Genomic DNA, 26,770 nt, shown 5'->3' on the forward strand with positions numbered 1-26,770 from the left:
TTTGTTTTTCCTTTCACTTAAAAAGGAAGGATGAGCAGAGTGGCTACAGTTACATTTTCTGTGTTGTGTAAATATATTGTGGGTCAGATGGGATACTGTGCAATGATCTTGTAGCTATTTATGAGTTATTTTTTCTCCATTTGAAGTCAGCTTTTAGTTCTGTTTCTGACAGATTCAGTCAGTTACAACTGCACATATGTTGCTTTTCCTGCAGGGATACTTTTCTGCTATATTTCTAGTTCACAGTCTTATCAGTATGAAATGATTACTTGAAACTGTTCTTTTTATTTCCATTTGGCACATATTAGAGTAGAATTTAGTTTGTAACCTGTTTTTCTACCTTTGTGCTCTCTTTTAGTCCCTTACCTGCCCAGCTCATGTCATGCTTATGTAAACTTGCAAATATTCTCACCATCTTGCTGATTATTTCCATCAGAATGCTGCTCTCCCAGATTGTTGCATGATAGGAAGAGAAGGAGGACTCTTAAAGTTTTCCAACCTAAATTGTTTTTTAAATTAATTAGCATGGATGGTGTGTGAGGTACAGTATTTTATCATGAGCTCCCATAGCATTTACAAGTATCAGATATTTAAATTGCTGAGAACTATCAAAATTATCTCTTTTGCTCAAGTTTTCAGAAGCCAAATGTGGGAAGGTTACTTTGCACTCCCAGTACTCTTGTAGAAAAGCTGTCATCACTAGGAGTCCCATTTTGTAAATCTGGGTAAGATGAGGACCACTGGTGTCTGAGTAAACCCCCAGGCTGGTCCTTTGCAAACAGCAAATAAATGGTGCAAAGTAGTGACAGAAAATTCATTTTTCCATACTACCAGGGCCATCTGTACCTGAATCTACTGTATCTAGTTAAACATGTACTCAGAAGAATCATTCTGTGAGAAGAGGCGGTCTCATTGCTGCCCCAGCAACATTCTAGCCCCAGTAGTAGCAGAAAGGGGACCAGCCAAGAACCTGGGCAGCCACTTGGGTCCCAGTAGCCTGCTGAGATAAATAACAGTAATTACAGCTGGGTTTTGCTACAGAAGCAGCTCTCTAACCACTGGATGGAGCCCAAGTGCTGTTCTGAAAGCTGTGCTGATGTCCCTAATGACATCAGTGCTGACAATCGTGACAAGCAAAGCAGAGGTTTGCTGTCAGGTTATCTCATGCATCAAAAGGAAGACACACAAAGTGCATGCCAGTGGGGAAAGGAAAAGGGAACTCAGTTTTGTATACTGGTGAAGATTTGAGAAAGGAGGGATGCTTCCATGATTCATTTAATTCCAACATCCTCTGATCTCATCTCTCTGACTTTCCTGATAGAATTTCTTCCAGTTTCCTCTCTAGCAGTATCTTAATTTCTTTGCTTCTTGGGACTCAGTTTACTTGGGTGCTTGATCCATTTGGTCTTGCAATGAGTCCCATAAAATTCCTACAGCTCTGGGCAGCAGCTATGGTCATTGAGGAATAAACACAGCTTGCTTCAGGTAGCCCTGCAAGCAAACACTGAAAGTGTTGCTTTCAGTAGGAAAGTCCCTTCCAGTGCCTGCACATGTGCCTCGTTTCTTCTACATGGATCATCACAGTTTAGCAACAGGTGCTTCAGCTACAATTGCAATTTCCCCTTTCTGACTGATAGGCCACACAGAGTTGGGATAATCAAAACTTGTTTAGGAAAATGACCATGCTGAAGTATTTTGGAACAGAAGTGGTACAGTGTCCAGGAATGCATTTGGCACGAAGGTGAATATTAAGTGCCTCTAGGAAGGAAGGGGATGCAGTCGGGATGACCTTTAAAACAGGGCAATTCAGCCTCTGTGTAGATATCATTTAAGGCTCTGAAGGATGGGCAGTGGTGAGATTGCACCCTGGAGCTGGAGGAAAGTTATTTAAGAGATTAAGGGGTTTTATGATTCAAGGTCTCTAGAGATAAGTAGAGTTAAAAACCTCCTGTTGCAAAAATATGGGCTTAAACTATCCTGTATTCTCTCTATAAGAAATGACCCTTGAGAGTGCCTGGTTTTAGAACCTCTAGCAATCCCCGTCTTGCAGCTGGGAGTAGTAAAGTGCTCATGAGTTTCTCTATCTGGCACAGTGGGGGAAAGCTTGTGTCATTGCTTCTGTCCTCTACTCCCAATCCAGCAGTGTTGAGGTGAGTCTCAGTCTGGGCTTCCCTGTGACACTGCCACGTTAGGAGCAGAGCCAGACTCCTGGCTGCATGGGAGACGTCAGCCTCACTCTGCAGCTTGCAGCCATCTGCGGATGTCCTCAGTGAAGAGTATAGGCAGAGAGGATCAAGGCTGCCAAGTGAGGAGGCACAACTTAGAAGGAGAAGAAAGAAAAGGAAGTCTGATTAAGTTTTGTCTTGAAGTGTCTGTTTTTGGGTTTGTCCCTGCATTGATCTGCAAGGGAATGAGGCAAGTAATGGCCCCTTGGGGACCTTCAGGACTTTCCTCTCAATGTCAGCCGTCATTTTCAATCACCCTCTCCCTCCCAGCCATTAATTTTGGCCCAGGATCATGGGGACTTGTCCATCTATCACTCCTAATTGACACTAAATGATCTGTCAGTTTATTGATGAACGGCAGGAGTGGAATTGTCACAATATATTTTACTTTCTAACAACTCCTCCTGACAATTTTACCTTGTCCATCTCACTCTCCTCACATAAATCTCCATTGGCCTCTCATTCCTTCTCTTGGGCTGATCTGGTGCCAGCCACCTCCATGCCATCGGCACGCATCAAGGACATCAAGATGGCGGTAAGCTGCAATGTGCAGGCCCAGGGTGGGTTTTTTCCTCTCTCTCCCTGCCCCCTCCTCTTTTTCTTTCCTTTTTTTTTTTTTTTTTAATAGGCTGGATGTTCCAGGAATGCTAACAAGCTCCTGTCCTCTTGTCCCTTCATGTCATTGCTGGGGTGAGCTCTCCTTGGTGTTTCTGTTTAGACTCAGTAAAGATAACTGGCAGAAAAAGAAAAGTCCCTAAAAGACAGAAGAGTCACCTGAGAATCTCAGTGCCCTGGCTGTGACAGGGGATTTTTAGTCCTTTTAAACCTGCTTAGTGTGACTTGCAAGAATTTCCTGCAAGGGGAAAGTGTTAGACTTATGTCCATTTCTGTCTTTGCAGTGCTCAGAAGAGCCTGGAAAAAGAGTTTTGCTTCTTCTTTTTCCTTCCCTCCCCTTTTTTTTTCTTTTCAGTATTTTTTACCTTTTTTTTTTTTATTTTTTTTTTACCTTAATTTTAACCTAGATTTCTGTTTATTTTTTCCCAGTTAGTGAAGTTTTCTTTGACTTCTTTTTCTGGAAATGTACTGGGCAATGGAAGGTCTAGTAGGATTGCAGCTTCTTGCTCCCCTAGAAATGAAGCCTGCATGAAAAAAACAGAACAGCAGTGTGGCATTTTTGGTAGCAGTCCATGTAAGCTGCTGAAGTGGCAGAGTATTCTCAGGGCGAAGTCTCTTTGACTTTTTTTTTTTTTTAATTGAGAACAAAGCATTTTTCTTCCTTATTTCTCTGCATCTCCAAGAAATTTCACAGCAAATTTAGGGGATGCTATTATTGCTGTCCCAAATATTTCTGTTTTAAAATAGCAAAACCTTCTTGAAGAACACATGCAACTTTCAACCCTTTTGTATCTGTCATAGCCAAGGCTAAAAGCTTGTCTGGCCATTGTAGGTCACCTCTATATTGACTGTGAAGTCTAGCTTAATGCAGTTTACCTGTTAAAATGGACCTGAGATGACCTGATCTACTTGCTTGGCCCTATTTCCCCCTCCCCCAGCCCCCTTCCCCATATAACCCCTCTACTACTCTCAAATTCTTAATGCAAGTTCTTAAAATACCGTCTTTCAGAAGCTGTTGCTCTCAGATGACAGAACAAGATACCATTCAGTAATAGACACCTAATTCTTTCTAGTATTTTTCATATAAATGTTTTCAGTGAGGCCAGTCACGAGTGAAAGGTCTTTGAACCTTGTAATCATGGATTTGTTCTCTATTGTGAGGTTTGAAAAAAACCCAAACAAGCTTAAATACACTTCCTGTCTCCTTTAGCAGTCAGTTCTTTCCTGTAACCATGAGGATCCAGAAGTGTGCTTTTTTCTTTAAAAGGCAGCTGAAATGCTCCTGTAACCTCAAGAGTCATTTGGTGTGAGAGTTGGGCTTTGTGCTTACTGGAGGCCAAGAACGTGATCACTTGGATAGGAGCCCCTGTTCTCAGGGACCAAAGATGTGTGGTGGATACCTCTAGAAACTGCAGCACTGTTTTCTGTTTTCCCACACAGCAGGAATTTGTGTTGAGTGTTGTTGTTTTTTCTGTTGCTCAGTGGGAGCTCTGAACAGCTCTGCCGGTCAGCTCTCTACCAGTGAGCGAGAGGGGGAACCCTGGGAACATCTGCTTCGGGGATGATGCAGTGAGTAGGCTGAGGTTCAGTGATCCTTGGGAACACTCTCTGTCAGCTTGTTCTTTTGTGCCAGTTCCTAAAGTCCTGCTTGCCAGAGCTTTCCTCCTTTGTTGTTTCTGTTAAGTAAGCCCACATATTAGGACATGAGGAGAAACAAAAACACTTCAGCTGGAGATTGATTAAGTGCCTCACAAGTCCATTTCAGCTGGCGCTGGCTAGCAGCAGTGTCTGTCAGATCCTATCTCACAGAGCATGCCTGCTCATTGCTGCATCCATCCTCATCCAGAGCCATGCTCTGGGGCAGTGTGTTCAGCATGCAGTCTGGCAAGCACAGGGGCCACAAGGTGGATGGTAGGGCCATTACAGTTTAAAAAATGTGTGTCTGCCCAAAACCCTGTTGGGGTGATACAGCTGGCCATGCATTCCAGGGTTAGGAAGTGGAGGGCTGTGAGGTGACATCCTATGACGAAAATAAAGGCTCATAGCATGCTGAAATCAATGGCAAAACTTGCCTCGATTGTAGGAGATGTGAAGATTAAACTCCTTAATTTTGTAAAGGAAAACCTGGCTTTTCCAGGCTGCCACAGGGCCAGGAAGAGAGGGTGGAAACTTAAAACAAGAGATTAGAGCCCCAGGGAAGGTGCAATGGAAGAGCTGAGAAGAGACCTTGTGGTGCTTTCCAGCACGGGCAGCAGTTATAATTTACAGACAGCCTTGGTGAATGTGTCCTTTCCTGTGCCACAGCAGACAAGCAGTGACCGAGACCCACACTTGGAGAGCCCGGAGAACTATCACTTAGCACTTCTGTGTCATACTGGATGTGTAACTTAGTTGTGCCTTAGGCTATTGAACAAGCTGCAACTCCTAGCTCACCGCCCACTCACTGTGGTGATGGGCACCTAAGGAACACTTGAGCAAGAGAGTACAGCGTCTTTTTAAATCTTTTCCCCCCCCTCCTCCTCAGGCCTAGACCTGAATTACAGTCTTTGCCCGAGAGGCAAAAGGCTTCGTGCTTCCCTGTGGGCTGAGCCAAGCCTTCGGTGTTGAGGTGGGTTGTGGTTTTGTATGGAGGCACTGAGGCAGAACGCGGGCCGCTGACTTGCTTCCTGCGCATCCAGCCCGTCTCTGCCCGCCCTTTGATTGCCCTGCTGTCTCCAAACAAAATGTATCTCTGATCATCACGACCTTCTCCTTTTTTCCACGTTTCATTCTTTTAGCAAGAGGGCAGCTTGGAGCGGCTTTCTGGTTCCACGCGATTCGTAGAAGTGGTTGAGGCATGCCAGGAAATAGGCTCAACACACACGGGCAGATGAACTTCTCCCCCCGCTGCCCTGTCAAATGAAATCAGCCCTCGGTCGGGACTCGCGGCGGGTGCCGGGACAGCCCGCGGGCGGCGGTGGCGGCGGTGCCCGCTCGCGGCGGGTCGCAGGCGAGCCCGGGCTCGCAGGCCCTCGCTGTGCCCGGCAGGGGGCGGCCGCGGCCCGGCAATGCTGCGGCTGTGGCGGCGGCCCGGGCAGCGCGGCTCGGAGCGGCCCCGGCCCCGCGGCCTCGGGCGGAGCGAGGCGGGCACTGCCGGGCCGGCGAGCGGGCTGCTCGCGCTCCCAGCCCTCTCTCCTCCTCCGCCGCGCCATACCGGGCTTTCCCGTCCGGCCTCCTCCGTATGCGTTTTAGCAAGCTGCTGTAATTTCTTCCCTTTTCCTTAGCTGTGCTGCCCGCCCCCACACCTCCCCGGGCCGCATGAGAACCTCCGATCCTGCACAGTGAACCCCTTGGAGCTTGGCTGTGGCGCGGTGCAGGACGCAAGTGTGTCTGGAGCTCTCAAGAGCTGTGGACATTAAACGATTTCAAGGACATTTCTTCCCATTCATACCAGTTATGTCCTCTGCTAAAATAGGTTAACGGTGTCTAATTAACCACTGCACACTGTCATGCTGCATAAAGATAGCATCCTGGCTGTTCTCTGAGCCCTGTCACTTTATCTCCATTTAGATCTCCGTGGTAGTCCATTAAATGAGAAAGAAACAGTTTAACAGAGATGATGTCTACATTGGAACTGCCTTTCACCCTTCAGCACAGAAGTTGCAGTCAGCTCAGCTGTACATTAGGGGGGTGTGTGGCAGTAAAGTCTCGGGTTTGAGGTTTAACCCCTTCTCATTAATGTGGACGAAGGATTCCTCCTGGGCAGAACTGAGCAAAGACAACACTCAAGAACGAGATCAGATCCATATCCTCTGCCCCAAGGTAGAACTAGGAGAGAAACAGGTATTCTGTACTAGGAGTTACATACCATGGGGTTACACAAGGACTGTCAGGGTCTTTCACCCAGTTTCATAGCTATTCAACACTCTGAAATAGAGAGGGAGGGGTAAGCAGCTGGCCAAAACCAGAGGGAATATTCTGGGATTATGGTTATGTTTGGGAGTGCTGATGGCCTCTCAGGGAAAGAGAGTTTTACGGGAACTGTCCAGGTGACGGAGTGAGTGTGTGTTCTTTGCCCCTGCAGTTGCAATGGACTTGGAAGCATAAGTGAAAAAACCAGATGTATCCCTGTCTCACAAAAACGGGGAGTGGCTGGTGTATAATACAGTAGACTGAATGTATTTCTGCTCACTGCCCCAGGGATTGTATTGTTTTGTTTGTCTTTACTCGAGTGACTGTATCTGTAGTTCATATTCAGTTGCTCATTTTGTAGGTCCTTGTTGCTGCCCTCCCTGGGCTGTGCCTGCTGCTGCAGCAGACAAAGCAGGGCAGTGCACTTCGTGTTGGTGAGAACATGAGAAAAGAGTAGGAAAGCTGTGTATGGCTTGAGTTTAGCCAGGTTTGTTCCATGTGTGCTTTCACTCACCACTAGAAAGCTCACGAGATGATTGAAGAGGGTGCTGTGTACCCAGACCTGCTATTCCTGAAGGAGGAAATGTTGGTCTCAATGTGTTGCAATTGGCATTGGTAAGATGAGACTGTTCTTAGGAAGGGGTACTCCACAATCCTTAAAGCAATGTAGTAACTTCATGAAGAAATCCTGTGAGGCTTTCCATAGTATTTGGAGGGAAAAGAGACAAGCAGGTGATTGGTTCTGCAGGAATACTATCCCCATGTATAGCTTAGCCCTCAGCTAAGTTTATGGAATGGACAGAACTGAATGTGGGGCACCTTTTGAAGATCTATTAATGATTTCTCATGCTGCCTTGAAGGTTTTTAACCTTAGGACACAAGACAAAGCTTGTCTTTCCTCTCAGAGTAACTTTGTTATGTAGATTTAAGTAATGCGATTTCACCAAAAAAGCAAACGACTAGTTAAACAAAAAATGTTTCGTGATTTTTTTTCCTCAATCTGAAACAAGAGCCAAAAAAGTAATTTGGCACCAAACAAAATGAAAGGAAGCCTTATAAAAAAATAGATGAAATAGTGGGTTGCCTGGTATCTTCTCTGCTCAATCATTAAGGCCATGGAGAGTGTAAAACATACAATTCCTGACTGTGCTACAGAAGGTTCATACTATATTTTTGGGATTGGTTTCTACATGTGACTTATCAGCTGGCTTGAAATGCTAGTTTCATCAAATAATGTTATACCAAATCAAATATTAACAAACATATCTGGTACAGGTGACTGGAAGCAGATGTCTCTCCTAAACAGAAGAGCAGTCATTTCTAGCTCCTGCTCCAGTGCTGCTCATATATAAATGATCTGTATAAACCACAGTACTGTCAGCGTGACAGACTTGCCTCACCCAGTGCCACCATTGGGATCTGTGGCACAGGGACTAAGGTGTTTTCCTGGGGGTGCTGACCATGGGCCTGTAACTTGCCCTGGAAAGAGGAAGGAACAGTCTTGTTTGACAGGAGAGTTCTAACACCTGGGCTCTGGGATTAAAGGGGCTGGTACTATTCCCCCTTCCTGCTGATGAGTTTGTTCCCCAAATTACTATTTTTTCCAATATATAGTGCAGCTGTTTCATAATGAGGTATTTGCTTATTGTCCTGAATAAATCCTTTCCTAACAACAAGGGAAAGTTGAGAAAGCTTAAGTCTCAGAACATGAGCAAAGCAGTCTCTGCCTCTAGGACTAACATGACTGCCTTCCCTGTGGGCCACCTGGATATCAGTCATGACAGCAGCTTAGGAAGAAGAAACAGAATTTGCTTACAGGGATAGTAGGAGTGACCTTTTCTCCTGGGAAATATAAACATGTGGAGTGTTTCATTCCTGCCTGGAGACAGGAGAAAAGATGTAAGGAGTGTGAGTACTGAGCAAGAGAATTTTACTTGGGGTTGGACAATCATCAAGAGTAACAGGATCATGCCAAGAAGATGTTAAATTGAACCCCCAGGAAATCATCTCACTGTGCAAGGCTGTGCAACACCATCATTTGGGATGTTTCAGCTCGGAGACGGCAAGGCTATGTGGGAACCAGTTCTGTGAAGGCATAAAGGAGGAATAAAATAGGAGAAATCTTGCATCATCTTTCTACCTCTATCTTCTCAGAGTCTAAATGCCACTGAGCGCTGGTGGAGGGTTCTCTGAAGCCATCTATGTCTTTCTCCATAGTATCAGGAGGTTCACAAAAAGTGCTTTGTACTACCACTGGGGAGAAGGATGGAGCTGGACAGTTCATCCTCACTGGAAGAGCTCTTTCCTAAACTCCCCAGTTCTGTTGCATTTCTGCTTCTGAACAGAGGGTGCAGATACAGCTGAAAGCTCCGATGCAGATGTCACCACACAGCTGCAACTCTGATTAGAGCAGTCGATATTACTGGGCTCAAATCACTGATTCAGTGTAATCTTTAGCTTCTCAATTCTGCAAGCTCCAGAGAGAGCAGTAGACACAAAGGACTTTCTTCTCCTTGTACCTCTTCTCCATATAGCTAGACATCCTCTGTGCCCTGCTCCTTGCTCTTAGAAGAATAGATTATTCACAGGAGAGCTAGATGAAGACTGTAACTTGCTAGAACAGAGAACAGATGAGGAAACGCCTGTGCCATGTCACGAAGTGCTTTGAAAAGAACAGTGCAAGGCAGGGCAACTTTTCTTACATCTTGGTGTGTCCTGGGACAGTCCATGTGATAAGGGAGAGCCCCATGTATTCTTTGTCATGGCACCCTGACTTCAGGGGAGGGGAGAATATTTATTCCCAACACACAGACATGAAACTTCACTCTGCAAAATGGCCAAAGCAATCAGCGAGTGATGGAGTATCTGCTAAAAAGAAACCTGGCATTTAATTAACTTTTCAAAGTGCTGGTTCAGCAACCTCCATGTTTTACATTTTGAATATTGAAGAAGCATCCCTAATCGGGACTGAATTAGTTCTGGGGTTGCTGGGGTGGAGAGCAAGGGAGCTGCCATTTGCCAGTGCCTCCCCACCATGTTATTATTATTATGAACTCCTTTTAACTTGGCCAGATCAATCCTGATATTCTGCAGCGACTGCATGTCTGACCTGAGCTTGGCCAGCTCAGGCGGGACTCCTAACCTGAAAGGCAACCAGAAAGTCTTTATGCACAACCAGGGGGAGGAAGAACCTCTTGACCTCACAGGAGTAGGTAGACAAAGTATAGCACCTTCTTCATTGTGCCAACCTCTCTGCTTAGGTATGGCCAGCTTTACCTGCAGCTGATGGCAAAGGGGATAAAAAAGTATCTGAGAAACTAAAAAAACAGGGAATATGGTTCTTGCCATATCTGGGCATGGCTGTCTTTTGGAACCAAGTGGTTTTGTTTCAGTCTGTCACACTCAGGGACTTTTTGATACACTGGCTTAATAGTCACTCAGAACTCTTTAAGGTGTGATGTGTTCTATCAGACCTGGTGCAGGAACTGTTTTACACAATAACAATTATATAGGGAAAGGTGAAGTTCTTAATTTTCTCTAGCCTTTCCTAAATATAAGTCTTCCTTGTCTTGCAGGTCAGGAAGAAAGCATGCAGAAGAAGTAGAAGAGTAAGTTCCCATTGTTACTGAGATTTCTTCCATAACTTTTACATCTGATATGATCATCTGACCAGCACACCAAGATCTGAAAGTTGGGAAGGATGCAGAGCCTTTCAGGAATTCATGTCATGTGTCCTGGGATGGGGCAGGGCTGGCCAGTCTATAGTTCCCTGGATATGGAGTAGATAATGGCTCTGTCACTCCCATAAAATAGAAAGAAGGAAAATGAGAAAGCAACTGCTTTCCTCCCAGACCCACTCCAGGCCCTACTGTCTGCAGCCTAGGGGTTTGTCTTAGGTACCTCTTGCTTAAGATGAGATTTCTGCTGAGCTCAGCAATGAGGGGTATGGAAGATCAGTCTGCAGGCTAAGCATACTTGGGAACTCTCTCCTTGACAAGCTATGAAGCTTATGGGGAGGAAGGGGGCACAACAAGATGTTTTTCTGGGCTTGAAATTGAAATTCTTTCTTGTGCTTTGCTGCAGCCATCGTCTCAGACAGCAGACCGTGGAGGCATCAGATGATGGAGGAGGTAAGGTATCACCTACTTGACTGCAAGAAGTGCCTTCATGCATGTCTGGGGGCTCTCCAGTGAGCAGAGGCATCTTGTAAGAAATTGAAAGGAAATGAACCACTCTGGGGGTAAACAAATGTGGGAGCTGCTTAGGTCTCCCCAGATGAATGAGGGAGAGAGAGTAAAGGAGATGGAGAGGGAGGAGGAAGAAATGAACCTGTAGTCTAACTCTGGCTCTTCATAAACACAGAATTATAGAGGACCCTTGGCAAGCAGGAAAGTGCTGAGGACACACTTTTCTCTGTAATTACTTCCATGGATAATCGTGGACTGGGGCAAAAGGAGAGCTAAAAGCATAAAAAAAGGTTAAGAGTGGGGAAAGAAATCCCTGCTCTCCCCTGGTTTAGGTGATGGTATGCTCTGCTTAAAGCATCTGTTACCTTTTATGGCAATATCCTTGTTCCCAACAAGACAAGCACCACTGTCTTGGGGTCTTTGTCATGGTTGAATTCTTAATTTAAAAAAATCTGCTTGCCCTAACCCAGGATCATAGATCGTAAGCTAAACATAAGCACTGGTGTCCCATCTCATCCCTGTACAGGCTGCTATGAAATCTACTGGACTCCTGACTTAGCACTAGTTTTCTTTACAGTGTATATTACCAGCTCTTCTAGGACTGCATGAGTCAAGAAAAATCTCAGGAAAAAACCACAGTGTGAATTTCAAGACAAGCTCTAGACAACGGTAGGGAGCATAAAAATTTATTAAAGCCTCTAGGAGGTACCTCAGTTTTCAAGGACTAAGAATTTTATACAGTGTATAAAAAGTTGCACCTGTAAAATATCACCAAGCATCAGAAGAATTATCTGGAGTCACAAAGGATCAGACATCAGTGTGGCTAATGAGATTAAATGAAGACTTATTTGGGTCTTCCAGACAGATAAAGCATTGCAACATATGACTGCCAGAAGTGGCACCTTTATAGCATTGGCATCTTCAGAACAGACTAAATTTTCCCCCTGGGAAGTTTCTTGGGCTTCTTAAATTTCAGCGTATGTCACTGAGGCTGGTAGTCTGTTCTGAACAGCTCTGACTGTTTGCACACATGCTGTCCTTTCTGTTGAACCTTGGTCATGTACTTGGAGTATGACTGTCTTTGCTAACCAGGCATAAATATGCTTGCCACATGTTTGTTTGTAGCATGTGACTTTCAGCACTTCAAGACCTTGGGTAATAAATATAGCATAGAATTGATGCAGAGTGTGGTATGAAGACATTTTGAATCCTAATACACTTCACTTATTTATCTGTGCCTAACCTAGGCACAGATTAGCAGTTGAATTTGGATTGTTTGCAAACTGGAGTTTGGCTTTGGATTAAATCTATGCATTAGAAGAAGGATCCTGCAAATCTGATACAGTTCCTACCCAAGCAGTTTCTGGTGCAAATATGCTGGGTTGTGGGTCTAATTTGCATATAGAAAATCTCTAAATGGATGGTGCATTGCATGGTTGTGGTCCTATTTCGACAGGGAGATCAAGAAACTATTCTGGGAGAGGAGTTTTCCATGTGGGCTCAGCAATTGCAGTGAAGAAAAGTGACATATAAACAAACTCCAGAACTTGAATAAAGTTACTTTTTTGAATAAGCAGAGAGATACAAATAAGTGCCTAGTGTAGAAGGCAGGGAGTAGCATGCAGTGGCTGTGGCTGGGCAGTAAATTGAGCTGTAGCAGCCTCGCCTTTGCATAGAACTGCACTTGAGTTTGTGTCCTTAACTGTAACCGTATAGCTCAGATTCTAAACATACAAAAATCAAGACATTGGTGTATGGATCCCCAAGGATGGGTCACGGTTATTTTGTGCTGCATAATGTGTTAGCTTGTACACCTTAATATGAACAGGCGCGGTTGCATAACGATTGCTGCTGTCAACCAATACATTTGGATCGCCTTCCTTTAACCTATTAGAAAGCTGAGCTGTACCATTCCATTAACATTGTTCGTCCCCCATCCAACCTTTTCATTAGAAGAATGAAGGACAAAACTATATGCCCTTAAAAAGGTGTTCCTGTGAATTTGGAATGTGCTCAGTTGTGATCTTTTATACATTACTTACACCCAGAGACTCCGAGTTTGGAGTCCGTTTGAGAATGTGTTAAAAAAGTATAGGGCCTGTAGAGAACCCAGTTCAGCATGTGGAGAATGGAGGGAAGTTTGTACAGCCAAGTGGAGGCTTTTGGGCTTGATATGCCTTGTAGTTTCAGAAATAAAAGTGGAAATCTTTCACTGCTCCTGGCCTGTGTATGAAATAGCATCTGATTCCTTATCTCTGTGGGAGTTTGGGAGAGAAGGACAGAAACTTCTTAGGCTGTGTGAAACGACTGAAACAGTATGGGAGATGGTAAGTGGGTGGACCAGACAGGGACATGCATAGAATGGTCTGCAGTTTCAGTAATTTGTTACAGTTGCACAGGGAAACCCAGAAGGTGGAAGTCATCTATACTGCACAATAAATACCCTTGAGATGCCAGCAGTGAAGAACTTTGGCTCAGATCATGCTCAGAATTATTTCTCTAGAGTCCAGGACAAGACAGCCCCTTTAAGAGGTTGCCATTATTGAGTTATAGGAAAGCAAAGACTTGTGTTTGGCTAAAAGCACCATTTGCCCCTGCAAAACTCCAAGCTGGGAAGACAGTTTTGAAAAAGTGCAGTGTCTCTTCAAAAGTAGCTCTGGAGCATCTGGTTGATGCCTACAGCACCCACTGTGATCTTAGTCCCCACCCTCCTGAACACATGCTGGTACTCGTGAGTACTCAGGCACAGCAAATGGATAACGCCTTTGTTAGTGGGACCTTGGCATGGGGGACCAGGTCCTCTGCATGGTGAGAAACCTGCTTTTGCAGGATTTAAAGCATCACACTTGAGGAATAATAAACCTTCACAAGCAACACAAAAGTGCTTAATTCCTAAAGGACAGGCCTAGTTAAGTCACTTTTGGCCAGGGGCAATTGGGGGCTTAATGCTTTGTATGTAGCAATTTGTGCAATCTGAGAGAGAGGAGTTTAAGGGTAATTGCTCAATTTTCTGTCCATGTCAATGGGGAAAATGAGCAGCCGGGACTGAGCTCTGTATGGCAGGGAAACTGCATGAGATAGGAGATGTGAGATTCTCAGTGGAATTTAAAAGGTGCTATCTGCAGAGCACTGCTTCCTTTTCTGTAGCAGCCAGGAGCTTCTGCCACGTGCAGACTCTCCTTTGTCATGAGGTGGGAGGGAAGATGGGACAACCAAGCTGAAGTTGATGGGCTTTCCCTTCCCTTTGCTTCTTTCTCCAGCAGGGCACAGAGGGCTTTGCTCTGCTTGTATGTCTCTGGCACAGAGCTAGATAGGGCTGTTTCCTGTCGGGATGAGAAATGCTAACATTCCTCCCCCACCTCAGCAATCTGATTTGTCCTTTGGCTAGAAGTTTCTTTGTTGTTCCTTTCTTGTCCACCAGTTCTGTACTGCTGCATTGCATTCCCCCCGATGTCTTTCTCCTTACTACTTTGCCCTTGGATTTTTCTCCTCAGCACTTTATGGGAACTTATTAGCTAAGGTTGTAATCCCTCTCCCAGCTATTCCCACACAGACTATTGCCCCGTCATCAGAAGTCCCTTCCTTTCTGCTTTCTCTCTGTTACCCTTGGGATGCATAGCTCCTAGGGCTTTTCTTGGAAGACTGGGATATGATGTGTGATTTTCTGTCTGCAGGAACAACAGCTTGTTATTTTAAAGCAGATAGTGTGTGTGAATGAGACAGCTGATTGAAATGAAAGCCTGACTATGCTACACAGACAACCCAAACCTGACCTGCAGGTGAGGAAAGCTGCCAGGAGACAGTTACTAGATCTGTGCCCTCAAGGCAAAACCCCTTTCTGCCTGCTGGGAAGCCTTCTCAAGGAAGCAGAGCGGATGATTAGACCTCTCTATGCAATGTCAAACGTCTAGTAGGACTTCTTACCCTTCTGGCATGTGCCAGCAGCTCCTTTGCATTTGAGCAGGATGAGAGACCAGACTGAACAACAGAGGAGGAAGTGGGCAGATGCCATGGTCCCCAATCCTTCTGGGCAGTGATACCTATCTGTCAGGTGGGAGGTCTGTAATTCACAGCCATAAAATATCCAACACTTCTTGAGCTGCGTGCGAATATGCACCAGTGATGGTATTGCTCCAAACAGAGCTGAGAATAGAGCACAGTGAGGGTTATTGTTTGCTCTATCATTCCTGCTCAATTTTGCCAGTTGCTTCCCTGGTAAGCTGCCATTTTTACAGAGCACTCCAAGTGCTGGTGGATTCCAGAGGCCATGAGCTGCAAGGATAGCTGCAGTGGGTAAGAGGGGCAGAATGAGGGTAATGGGAGGGCAGAATTTGCAGGAACAGTCAGGGATATGGCCAGTGGGTACTTCATAGGCTTAGAAGGCAGTGTTGGAGTGATCTGGGGAGAGCTAAATGGATGAAAAGTTCTGAGCATCAGTGAAATGGAGACAGAGTGAAAGACATAGTGTTTTGGCAGCGGTATGAATGGGCTGAATAGAAGGTTTTGAGGTAGAGAGTGTCAGTGGTTGTTGGGTGTCTGGGATTCTCCATTGTGACTTTGTGTGTGGCTCTGTCAGCACACCACAGTCCTCCCCTTTGCTGCTCCCCCAATGCACTACCCTGAGTCTCTGTGCAAGGTCACTGAAGGGCAGACTCAGCCCAGCCGGATGGTTTCCACTGAACTGTTGGTCCAGGCTAGTTCGAACTCCTCCAGTAACGCTGGCATTGTGATCTAGAGCCTCTGGTGCTGGAGGAAAGCTCTCTCTTGAGAGCCACAGTGGGCAGGGAAGAGAAGAGAGTATGTCCCAAGAGATTGTCTGAAATTCTGTTTGAAGCAGCAGACCACTGGCCAAGGGACAGTGGGCTCCTTAATTACAAGGAAGCACATACAGCTTGTTGGGGGCTGACAATGACAGTCTGGGAAACATCTTCTGCTGCTAAATTCTGCGATATGGTTGATACACAGTCATATTGGGTCTGTGATTGCTGAGTCCATAAATGTAGTTGACGGACTAGGTTTACCTAAAATACCCTTTAAGAAAAAGCTCTTGAAAGATGATTACAGAATTGAGACACCATCATTTAAAACTGCCTGAGGCAAACTCCTTTGAAAATTGCAGCAGTGGAGGGACAGAGAGAGAACCACGTAGCCCTTGATTGTAGTGTTGTTCCCTCAGGACCCGTCCCCCCTCCTCCTCAGTTTCTCATCTGATATGAGAGAGAGCAGCAGTAAGATTCCTCATCTGTCTTATGAAAATCCGATTCTGAGTGGCTCTGATCAAACCCAGCTGGCTGTCAGCAGTGGTGGCCTTGTGTGGAGGGAGGGAGGCTTCTGAGGAGTCGCTGGATGTGGAAGTGTCATGGGTGCTGCCGATCAAAGAGGCATTTTTTAATAAATATATATAAGAAAAAATAAAAAACCTAAGGATTTAGCATAAAAGAAATGTAGTTTGTCTTGTTTTTCCAGCATAACATGAAGAGGATGAAATAGAATCAGGCACGCCTGCTCCTGAACATACTTCCACAGGAGCATCCTGAGAAGCTGCTTTCCCTGCCCCAGTAATGCTCTAATGCAAAGTCCCTCATCTCCAGCGTTGTTGAAGAGGGTTTTGTGTTTCTGAGTTTACCACACCCTCTCCTGAGAGGACATGAGAAGGACACCTCATGCCTTCTCATCTGCTGCCCCACTACCTTCTGAGTATGTTTTAGCAGGGGAATACTGCAAAGGAACAGGGAACAGTCTTTAAAAAGAGGAAGACACATGTTACTGGAAAGGAGGGCAGGCATAGCACTCTGTCAGGGGGCTGTTGGTAAGACTAGGAGCTGTGTTACCACTCTAAATGCTGATAACCTCAGGAGCATGGTGGACTCCAGGTCTTGGGCATGGCCTCCAGTCTCTCCTGTCTTCTGCTGATGATGAACAAACCTATGCATTAAGAGATTTCTCACCTTAAAAGCCATCAGTGTCTGCTCCTATTTCTTGCATAAGTACATGCACATGCACTACTGCTTATGAAGCCCTGCACTGAGCCCAGTGACTCATCTGACAGGGCTGTTCTGTGCCTCTTCTCCCACTTCAAATGACTGAAACTGGGCAGAGCCTTTGTGTCAGCAGCAGCCTTGGGAAGCAGCAGATAAGCCTGATGCCTGTCCCCTTCAAGCTGTCAGGTGCAGAAGAAGCCATGCCACACCAAGTAGTCTGTGAAAGCACGACACTATTGAAGCAAGTAGAATGTCTCCCAGACCACCTGACCCTCCAGCCAGTCATCCGTCTAGCTGAGATGCAATATTATGCAAGGCAAATGCATAACCTTTTAAGGCAAAGCTGTAGGGTCAGTACTGAATCTGCTGTATGACCTTCTCTAGATCCTGTGATTCCTCTGGCACCCGCTCACAGGGTGACTTTTCCCATCAGCTTGGCCAGGTTGTGCTGTTACTATTCTCTTCTCAGAAGGGTGCTTTGGGACAGGGGACACTCAGCTTATCTTCTGCTTATCTCAGCTGTTGAGACAGTGCCCTGGTAGCTGTAGTATTGCCTGCTTTTCACTCTGCTGCTTTCATCTCCCTGCTGGCTGATCAGGCAGGTACGCTGCTCCATGTTGGCCTACTAGTAGGGCAATTTCAGTCAGGGAAAGACATCCCTATGAAATTAATGTCCAAGCATCCAAAGAAGCGTTCTTTATTGTCTCCATTTGCCTGCTGCTCTCCTGAGAAAGCTTCCAAGAGGCTTCAAGCTTGTTTGTGTGCTCAGCAGAAGCTGTCTGTGTCCCTTGTTCTTTTTGGTTTTTTGAAGATTTTTTTTTGCCTGTTGCTTTCCACTTTTTTATTTTCTTTTTTTTTCTTCTTTTTTTTTTAATTCTCCATTTTTCCACTTAGAGAGAAAAATTATTTATTGCATTGAGATGTGCTAATTAAAGCCATTTTCTGGTATTTGGTTACTGAAGTGTTTGATGTCTCTCTGACAAGACCATGAAATGCACAGTGTGTCCACAGGGACAGAATTTGCTGAACACGGTGCTTTGTAAATGAGGGGACACAGTGTCGCAGCAGCTCATGAATATGAAACGCACATGATGCTACCTCAGTGGACTTGGGAACACAGATGAATCCTGTCATGTGCTAAATGAGACCAATTTCTTTCACTTAACTTCATCTTCAATCAGACCTTCCATTTGCCTGTTTAAAATTCCCCAAACGTGATGCAGAAGGTAACAGCATTCAGTAAAACAAAGTTTTGCAGCAGCAGAGATATTGTAATTATTTCAGTTTTACATTTTATGAGCAAGCAACATAAAGTTAGTTTCATTTTTATACCTGTTTGGTGGTAGGAGACTGTCAACTCCAGAAGCCACTACCCTCTTTGTGTTCTCTGCATATGGTGGTGTGTGCACAGGGAGGGCAGCACAGTCCCCACAAGAGTGTCCATTCTGAACTGGCCTTTGAAACACTGACCCAGTTGGGGAAAGTGGATCAGACTATGTGAGATGGAGTCTTCTTTGTTTATGGGTGCCAGGATGTGGGCTCAGGGTACTCTTAAAGCAGCTTAGGGAGTAAGCAGCAACCACACTCCCAACTAACTGCAGGCCTGAACTGGAATGTGGTTTCTAGATCCAGCTTTGCCAGTGATTTATTGTCTGTCCCTGGAAGAGATTCTGTCTGTCCCTTTTTATGTGCCATCTTGTATCTAGCAGACAGCTTAGTTCTTTGGGGCAAGGATCAGATCTTACTGTGAGTTTACAGGATTTTAAGAGACCCAGACTGCAGGTATTGCTACTAAACCAAAAATCAGCTCCTGCTTGGTAGGGGAGGTGCAATCTACCAAGTTTCAGGAGCAGCTGGGTATTAGATTGGTACAGGTTCTTCCACCTCCTGCTCATTGTTTTCTGTGGTTGTCTTCTTTGCCTGTCAGTAAGTTACTTGCGAAGAAGTCAAAAAGGTGATGGTTAGTACATGTACTTTAATATGAGCACATAAAGCCCTCCTTTCTGTATGACTTGAAAAGCTGCTGTTCCTTTCTTATTGTTTGACTGTCTGCAATGTAGCATGGGTTGCCTTCACTCTTTCCCCTTCATCTTCTCCTCCTCCCATTCACACTCTTCTGTCTTATGTCATTGGTGCCTTGCCATAACTTGGTCACGAAGCTCTTTTTGTGTAAGACCTAGCTAAGTTCAGCTATTGAAATAAAATATTATTCTTAATTATATGCTGGGGCTTAGATGTTCTGGGACAATCAGTTTTGTGCAGTGGCTTAACTCCCCAGCTAAGCAACATTTGGTGCTGGTGTCTCCTTCCCCACCATAATTTCCATACAAGTATACTCATTTTGGTTTTATTGTTTGTTCACTTGTTCATAATAATCTGGGAGGTGGAGGGGAGTTTGCATTTGTCATCTAGCATTTGGTGCCCACTCATCTTTGCACAGGTCGTTTGTTCACTTCATTGTTCACTACATTACAGCGACTTGGTATCTGTGAAGGTGTGTTCTTTTGTGCAGTCATTTCTGAGGTTTTTCTACACGGGCATGAGAACATGGCCAGTAAAGTATCTGTCAAGGTTCTGCACCAAAAACACAGGTTTATGGAAAATGATCTGAAGCCCCCACACTATGAACAGGAGAGGCAAAATGTGGGTCACAGAGCAAAGCACACAGGGTGGGGGGTTTGTCATGCAACTTTGTTGTTGGGAAAAGATGCAGTGTGAGATTGGGAGGACATTCACACACATTATTCCTGTGAACATTTCTGATCTACTAATGTTATATGTAAAGCCTCCCTGCAGCTAGTGGGAATATTAAAAGTAGAGCATATGCCTACTCTCCTGCAGCACAATAGCCCGTGTTGTGCTCTTCTCCCTGCAGCAGACACTGCGCTGCAGCTTAGCTATGTTACCAGAGCTTATAGGAAAGAAAGATGTGAGTCTCAAGAAGAGCAACAAAACAATTATTTGGCTGGAGAATGAGTGGGGTAAGGTTGAGCCCTTGGTGATAAGTCAGAACTGAGAGACTTTGCAAACTGTACAGAGAGACAAGGGAGAGGGATTGTGCAAAAGTGGCACCATGGGACTTGGCAGAGGGACAAGGTAATTATGAGTAACAAGTGAAATAAAGACCCAAATATTTCAGGAATTATTTGTCCCTGATAGCAGTTAGCCCAAGGACCTGATATTTTCTTAAAATTTGTGACATTTCTGTACTGTTTCCTGTCAGTCTCACAGTCCTAAAGGGCATTGCCTCTGCCTAGAAATGGGCAAGGCATCCACACTTTGCAGTAAGAACAAGCATGCACTGGCTAGCAGGAGCCCCCAGAGCTTTTCCAGCTCTTCCGTCTGAAATATTTTCAAAGTGTCTATAAAATATCGGAGCCTTGAATTTCTTTTGGAAAGAATTTCTAAGTGATTGCCTGAATTTTGCTAATACAGAGTGGAGGTCGTGCTCTGCAAGAGGTTTAGAAATCTCTCCATGGAATTCAATGGCAATGAGATAAAATCAGCACTGAAGAACCCAGGAGTCTTTGTGAACCTGAAAAATGGAAGGGACATCACTGATCAGGGCTCAAAGTTTACAACTTTTTCTAGTGTAAAAATAGATCAACAAAAACAAAAGAGAACTGGGAAGAGGAGACTCCTGAAATAGCTGCCAAAATGAGCACTGAGTGAAGAAATTCAGTTTTCTGCATACACCTTTTACATTTCTGCTGTCAAAGATGGATAAGGATCTGACCTTCTCCCGCTCCGTGGGTGAAGACAGCTCTGTTCCCTGGTAGTTTTTAATTAACTTGTGTTTGCTGAGAAACGTTCATAGTCTCATCCTAAAAAGGATACATTAGTTCAGGAGAGGTTAAATGGTTCTCATTTCCATGCTCATTTTGCTGGACTTAATGGGGCACCTCTGCACAGGCCTTCATTCCCCGCTTTGGACCGGTCTCACCAGTTGGTTCCCTCCTTGGTCCGTGTTGGTTATGTACAGGGATTTTCTCACATATTATCCTTGAGCAGACTTTACCAGCTGCCTACACGTTGCTCTGTCTGTCCCCTTTGCTTTTGTCCCCTAAATTTTGCTCCAAGTTTTACCAAGAGCTGGGAGCCTCTGCAGCGAAGAGCCAGCGGGATAGCAGCTTCTACCAGCTATTGTCCTCACAAGCAGAGGTGGGGAGATCTGCCCCAAATTCCCAGCAATGCACAGGTGAGACATGTGCCTCCTCTGTCTTAGGGGCAGCCTAGGGGCTGTTGCTGCAGTTTCCCTTTTAAAAGTCTTTGGGAAGTTTGCTGCAGTTGGAAAGCCTCTTCGCAGGCACCTGTTCCTTGGGCGGCTGGGGAGCTAGAAAGCACAGCTCTGCTGAGGCCGGCCAAGCTGTCACTCCTTTTGCCGTGGCCAGGCGCTCGTGACAGCCCCTGTCCCGCTCAGCCTTCCGCCAGGCAACCAATTAGCGAGAAATCCCACTGTGTGGCCAGCTCCGGACGGCCACCGCGCCAGGGCCCGGCTGACCCGTGCCCTGCTGCAGCTGGGCCAGGGCCATCTCCTGGCCAGCGAGCGGGGGCACCGGCGGACGTGCAGCAGGGGAGGGCAGCTGAGAACCTGCGCAGCTCTGACAGGTGGCTGGAGAAGGGGCTTCTCGGGAAGGCCCCGCCCAGAGCCCTCGGCACCATAGGTGGGAATGTCTCTCCAGCTTCTGAATATTCATCTCAGCCTGGGCTGCAAAACGGGGCAAAGCCAGGCTCGGCTGCCTGCTGCCATCCAGCAGTAGCGTTGCTGCACTGCTGGCAGAGGTGGGAGCAGACTGCTCATTCCAGTGCTGAAGGGGCCAACTTTGCCTGCACACTGGGCAAACGAAACCTTTTCCCTAAGCCAAACCAGCTTCTCCATGGTCTGAGGGCTTGGGGTCTCTGGAGAGCCTTTGTGGCCTTGAGTCTTTAAAGGAGCTCTGTATTGCTGTACTCTATCCTTGCTTTGTGCCTCCAGTTACTTTGCCTTCTCTTTCTCCTTTTTTTGCACTAACTTTTTGCAGTGCTTTGTCAAATGACAAACTGTGCAATACTTTCAGAGCCTTGCTTCTTTAGCAGGATGCAAAGTACACTCAGTTCTTCCTTCTGTTCTCAATTCTTTCGTTTCTAGCATCCTTTTTAGTTGGAGTAGCCATAGTCCTTGTGCTGGGAATACCCAGTGACCTTCAGCGATTCCAGGATGACACTGGAAATCAAGAAAAGGTTTGTGACAATACAACTAGATGTGTTCCCAAGTGTTTGTGTCTGCTAGACCACCAGCACTTCTTTCCTGAGGGAGGTCACAGGCCTCTGCACAGCCTGACACCCCAACAGCAGCTTCTTCAACATGTAGTTTTATGTGTATTCTCTCAGTTTCTGCCCCACGTTTCATTTTTAACAGAGTCTAGGTGCCTGGTGTCTGAATAAATGATAACACATAACAAGCAAATTCTTACCAGTTGATGATGGCAGTGTAGGCAGCAAGGTTTAGTACAGCTGGCTTCTTTCGCTTCAGGGTTGTGTTCAGATGCATAGTCCATGGCCTATAGAGCCCTACCTGGATTAATCTGCTCCTCTTGCAAGATTTCTTGTGACCCCACACTTCAAAGTTTTATTGCCTTGTTTTAATATTAAACAATGTATTTTTAATTATTTCTAAATAACCCTTTTGTGTTTTCCTCTAATAAGAAACAGGGAGCTTTGTGTCTGTGAAGCAAGAGAACCTTTGTCTTCAGTGAGAGGAGAGCACAACACTCCCCACTTACTGCTGCTGCTTTCTCTTGTTGCAGACATTCCCGTAATCCCTGACTTGGAGGATGTCCAGGAGGAAGATCTGGCCATGCAAGTGGCAGCTCCCCCCAGGTAAGAACACTGCCAGGTGCCCTCGAGGCTCTCATCAGCAGTGCAAACTGGCTAGTGAAATTAAACCCATCTTACTCATGCTCTTTGGATGTCAGCAGCAGTGCTGTGCAGCAGGATTTGGTGCTGTGTTTTGTAACAGTAGGGCTCCAAATGGAACAGTGCAAACTGCTTGTTTCCTATTACATGGAGAAAGCAATTACTGCATATTCTCTCTCTATAAAAAACCTACATTAGAATAACGTATTTGATGTTGCAAAATTAAACTCTCAGAAGTAGGGAATTTCTTGATTTAAGGTTGCCTGCATAACTCAAACATCTCCAATACACATGCATTATCACACACACTTTGATTATGATGGTCATAGGCTGCTTTGCCCTCCATAGGATATCCTTCTTACTCAAGTGCATAGTTAATTTGCAAAGTACAATCCTGTTGTTTGAAGGTGCTATCACAGTAGCCTTGGAGTCAGCTCAAGGGAGACCAGAAGGTTTTAAGAAATGAAAGTTTTTGGGATTTTGTCTTAAACATACCAGGAAAGTCTTCTCTCCTCTGTTGGGCCTATTGCCAAGGTCACAGACTGGGATTTCTGTTGACCCTTATTTGGAGGGGTGGGATATCTTACTCCTGGCCCAGATGCCTCTCTCACAAGTGTGGAGTAGTTACTGTTAACAAAATACAGCTGCTAACAAAAATAATTGACACTTTATAGTAATAAATTTAAAATTACTGTGTCTCTCACTGGAGTTCATTTCTTTTTGTCCTTTTTTTTTTTAATCACGCAATCTGTATTCATAGTTTTCCTGCAGTAGAAAAGACAAGTGATTTTCATGGACAAACATAAGCAAATGCAATTAATAGAAGGTCTTTTCTATAGCATTGTATCACCTGTGAAGGCGAGTGTGGTACAACAGTGTTATCACCCCACTACACCATGTTTTTCTTGGAAGGCTACATTTTAAAGTCATATTTGATAGTTCTGTTACAGCTCAGACTTGAAAATCCCAAAATCTGTACTGTTCTGTAGCTTGTATGGTGTTGCTCTCAGAGGCTCCTTTGCTAAGGCACTGGGGCTGTTTGAATGCTCACTACGGTCTTCTTTTCTTTCTAGCCCTTGCAGCTAGTCTACAGATCTTCTTTTGGCATGCTGGTTTCTCTGAGGGAGTCCATGGTTGTTCCACATCCTATTTTTATGCATGTGCACAACCTAGTACATAGATTTGTCAATGACTGTTCATTTGCTGACTGAACTGTGCTTCTGTTTGGGTACATCCATCCCAAGAGTCTGCACGGGGGATGTGGACACTCAAGATGTCACCAGACTACTGTTCATGCCACCCTTCTCCTCACGTGTGCTTCCACACTGACACAGGCTTGTTCTCTGACCCTTTCTGGCTGCAGTGTGCAGGTGAACCGTGTGCTGACCTACCATGACCTGGACAAAGATCTAATGAAATATGCTGCCTTCCAGACTCTGGTAAGTGGATGTTGCTATGGGCTGGCCAATGTGAGTCCCTCTCCTTCCGGGCTCATGTCATCCTCCACAGTGATACTCAGCTGCACAAAATACACAGACTAATCATCCAAAGAACTTGCAGTCTCCCTGTAAGTCTGTTCCTCTCTGCAGCATGGCTTTTGTACTTGTTTGTGCCTGTAAATAATGTGGATATGGTGTCTGTTGCTCAGGTGAGGTTTTTGGAGTTGTCCTGGACAAAGTGACCCTTATGAGACAAATGTGGCGATGTCTAACAAACGTATCTGGTGAAATGATCATGTCCATTTTCTGCGTCTGTAAGATTGTGACTCTCTATGTTCATAGGATGGGGAGGTAGACCTGAAGCTCCTCACCAAAGTTTTGGCTCCAGAGCATGAACTACGAGAGGTGAGTCTTTGTTTTGTGGAAACATCAAGGTAAAAGCTTCTTGTGTGTCTCAGACTGTACTAGGAAAGGAAGCCATGTCAGTGGGGTGGAGAAGAGATGTGAGGAGGAGCTGGTCCAAGCTGTTGGAGGTTTGATTTCCCCAGCAGATGATTTTTAAGATAGATAGTGCTTTCTTGGTGTCAGTTTATGGCATCACTATGATTGGCCCCCTTCAGTATGAAGGAGCTAGTCAGGAAAATGTAAAGGGCCTAGTACTGTCAGAGATACCTGCAGAACCAGTGCTTTGTTTTGTCCTTTGGTAGCCACCATGAGCTACAGGTGGTTCTACAGAAAAATACAGAGGGACAAAGGCAGAAAGCATTTGGGTTTGGGCAGGGGGTTTTTAAAGCAGGACAGAACAACCTCAATACAACTGAGCTCAGGACTTGGAACAGAGGATTTCTGCAGCTTTGAACTGCAGAAGTGCAGAAGAGTGGAAGGGCTCCTTTCTACGCCCTGCCTGGGAGTATCTAATATTAACAATTATATTAACAATTAATGTCCTTTTTGGAGTTTTGGAACATGAATAATTTTGTCAATGTTTTAAAATTGTAGCAGGGATTCACATTTCATTCTGGCTGGTATTACTGTTCTAGCCAGCTGAATCTGAGACTTCCCTGGTCAGGGCAGTTGCCTTTTGGTTTCTCTCTTTGCTGCTCTGGCATTGTTCAGAGAACTTTGGGTGACACCAGTAACATGTCAGCATGTTTGTCTTTTTTCCTCTTGGTAGGATGATGCCAGCTGGGATTGGGACCATCTCTTCACAGAGGTGTCCTCAGAACTAGTGTCTGAGTGGGACGTGGGACAGTCGGAGAGGGAGGACCACCTCAGTCTCCCGTAGAGCTCTGACACACCAGACGTCTCATACATCCACCCCCTGTAAATAGTTAAGCACTTTAATTTTTTATTCACTTGTTTGTATTTGAGAATTTATTTCAGACATGAAAATAAATAGGACCTTGCTTCATAGAAAAATTGTCTTGGGAGAAGTTTTGGTTATTTTTTAATAAGAACTTTTGTTCTCATAAGAAATTAAGAATTCTAAACACAGTAAAATATTTACTTATAAACAGTCATTGCACCTCAATAGCACCTCTACAGATAACTGCAATGGTCAGTATTTCCTCTGTGGGAATGCAGCCTGTCTAGAGTGGACCATCATACAATGGAGTGTGGTTTGCACTGATGGCTGTCAGAGAAGCTTAGGCTGATAGACTTGTTTTCATAGGACATCCAGGTTACCGTCTTCCTCACAACAGACACCTCAAGTTGTCAGGATACCTGATTTACATTTCATCCAGCAGCCTCCAGCCTTTCCTTGTTAGCTTAACCTCTCTCTTGGAACATTACCTCTGTATTGACTCAGGAAGCAGCATCACCTATTAAACTGCCACTTCTTACAGCACCTATTTATACCTTGAGGTCTCCCAGCTAAATTCTGACCAGGCATAACCTCACTTAGCTTTTGCAATCACGTGAAACCACAGCCTGAATGGAGATCGCTTCAGGCAATAGGTAGTTTACAAGGAAAATGTTTATTCCATGTGTGTGAAAGAATGGAACCTGATGCTCTCAGACAAGGTAACTCCCTGGTGGGTGTCTCCTTGGAACCAAATAACTCACTCTCATTGTCATCTAAAGAAAAACTCATTTAGCTGTTAATACCTTGTCCCTGTAGAACTGTGGTCATTATTTGCGGGGAAACAGTAACATTACTTCTAAACCAATGTCCTTCAAAGCCTTGTCCTGTTGGAGAATCTTGCTATGTTTTTCTGGGGAGTGCAGGTGCTGGGAGGAAGCTTGCTGTGCTGCTTTTCTTTGCTTGTTTGGTCGGTCTAATAGAGTACTGCATTCCCACTTTTGTGACAGCAGGACAGGTCAAATAACTCACTGTGAATTCAGTACTCTGCAGAATTTCAGATGAGAGTTGGTATGCCAAACAACTTTACCAACGAAAGAGAAGTAGTTGGGCCCCAGTCTGGGACCACAAAAATAAGGGGAGGCTTATTTGTCTTAAGGAGACACTAAGTTTTTTACAACCAAGACCTGTCTCCTATAACTAGAAAACTAGGTGAGGCAGAGGCTTGGGAGGC

The 26,770-nt window shown here is 45.1% G+C and overlaps 1 protein-coding gene across 1 annotated transcript in view; it reads left to right on the forward strand.

The window, feature by feature from the left end:
- The window catches only part of IFT43 (intraflagellar transport 43), a 43,571-nt gene extending 17,919 nt beyond the window's left edge, over nt 1-25,652 (forward strand). The window contains exons 4-9 of the mRNA XM_069017926.1: nt 10,307-10,339; nt 10,815-10,861; nt 22,686-22,758; nt 24,158-24,233; nt 24,576-24,638; nt 25,408-25,652. Of these exons, the coding sequence (XP_068874027.1) occupies nt 10,307-10,339; nt 10,815-10,861; nt 22,686-22,758; nt 24,158-24,233; nt 24,576-24,638; nt 25,408-25,518 (403 nt within the window). The 3' untranslated portion in view covers nt 25,519-25,652. The remainder of the gene's footprint in view (nt 1-10,306; nt 10,340-10,814; nt 10,862-22,685; nt 22,759-24,157; nt 24,234-24,575; nt 24,639-25,407) is intronic.
- Nucleotides 25,653-26,770: the final 1,118 nt, after the last annotated feature.

The sequence above is a fragment of the Aphelocoma coerulescens genome, chromosome 5 (assembly GCF_041296385.1).
Source record: "Aphelocoma coerulescens isolate FSJ_1873_10779 chromosome 5, UR_Acoe_1.0, whole genome shotgun sequence".
NCBI lineage: Eukaryota > Metazoa > Chordata > Aves > Passeriformes > Corvidae > Aphelocoma > Aphelocoma coerulescens.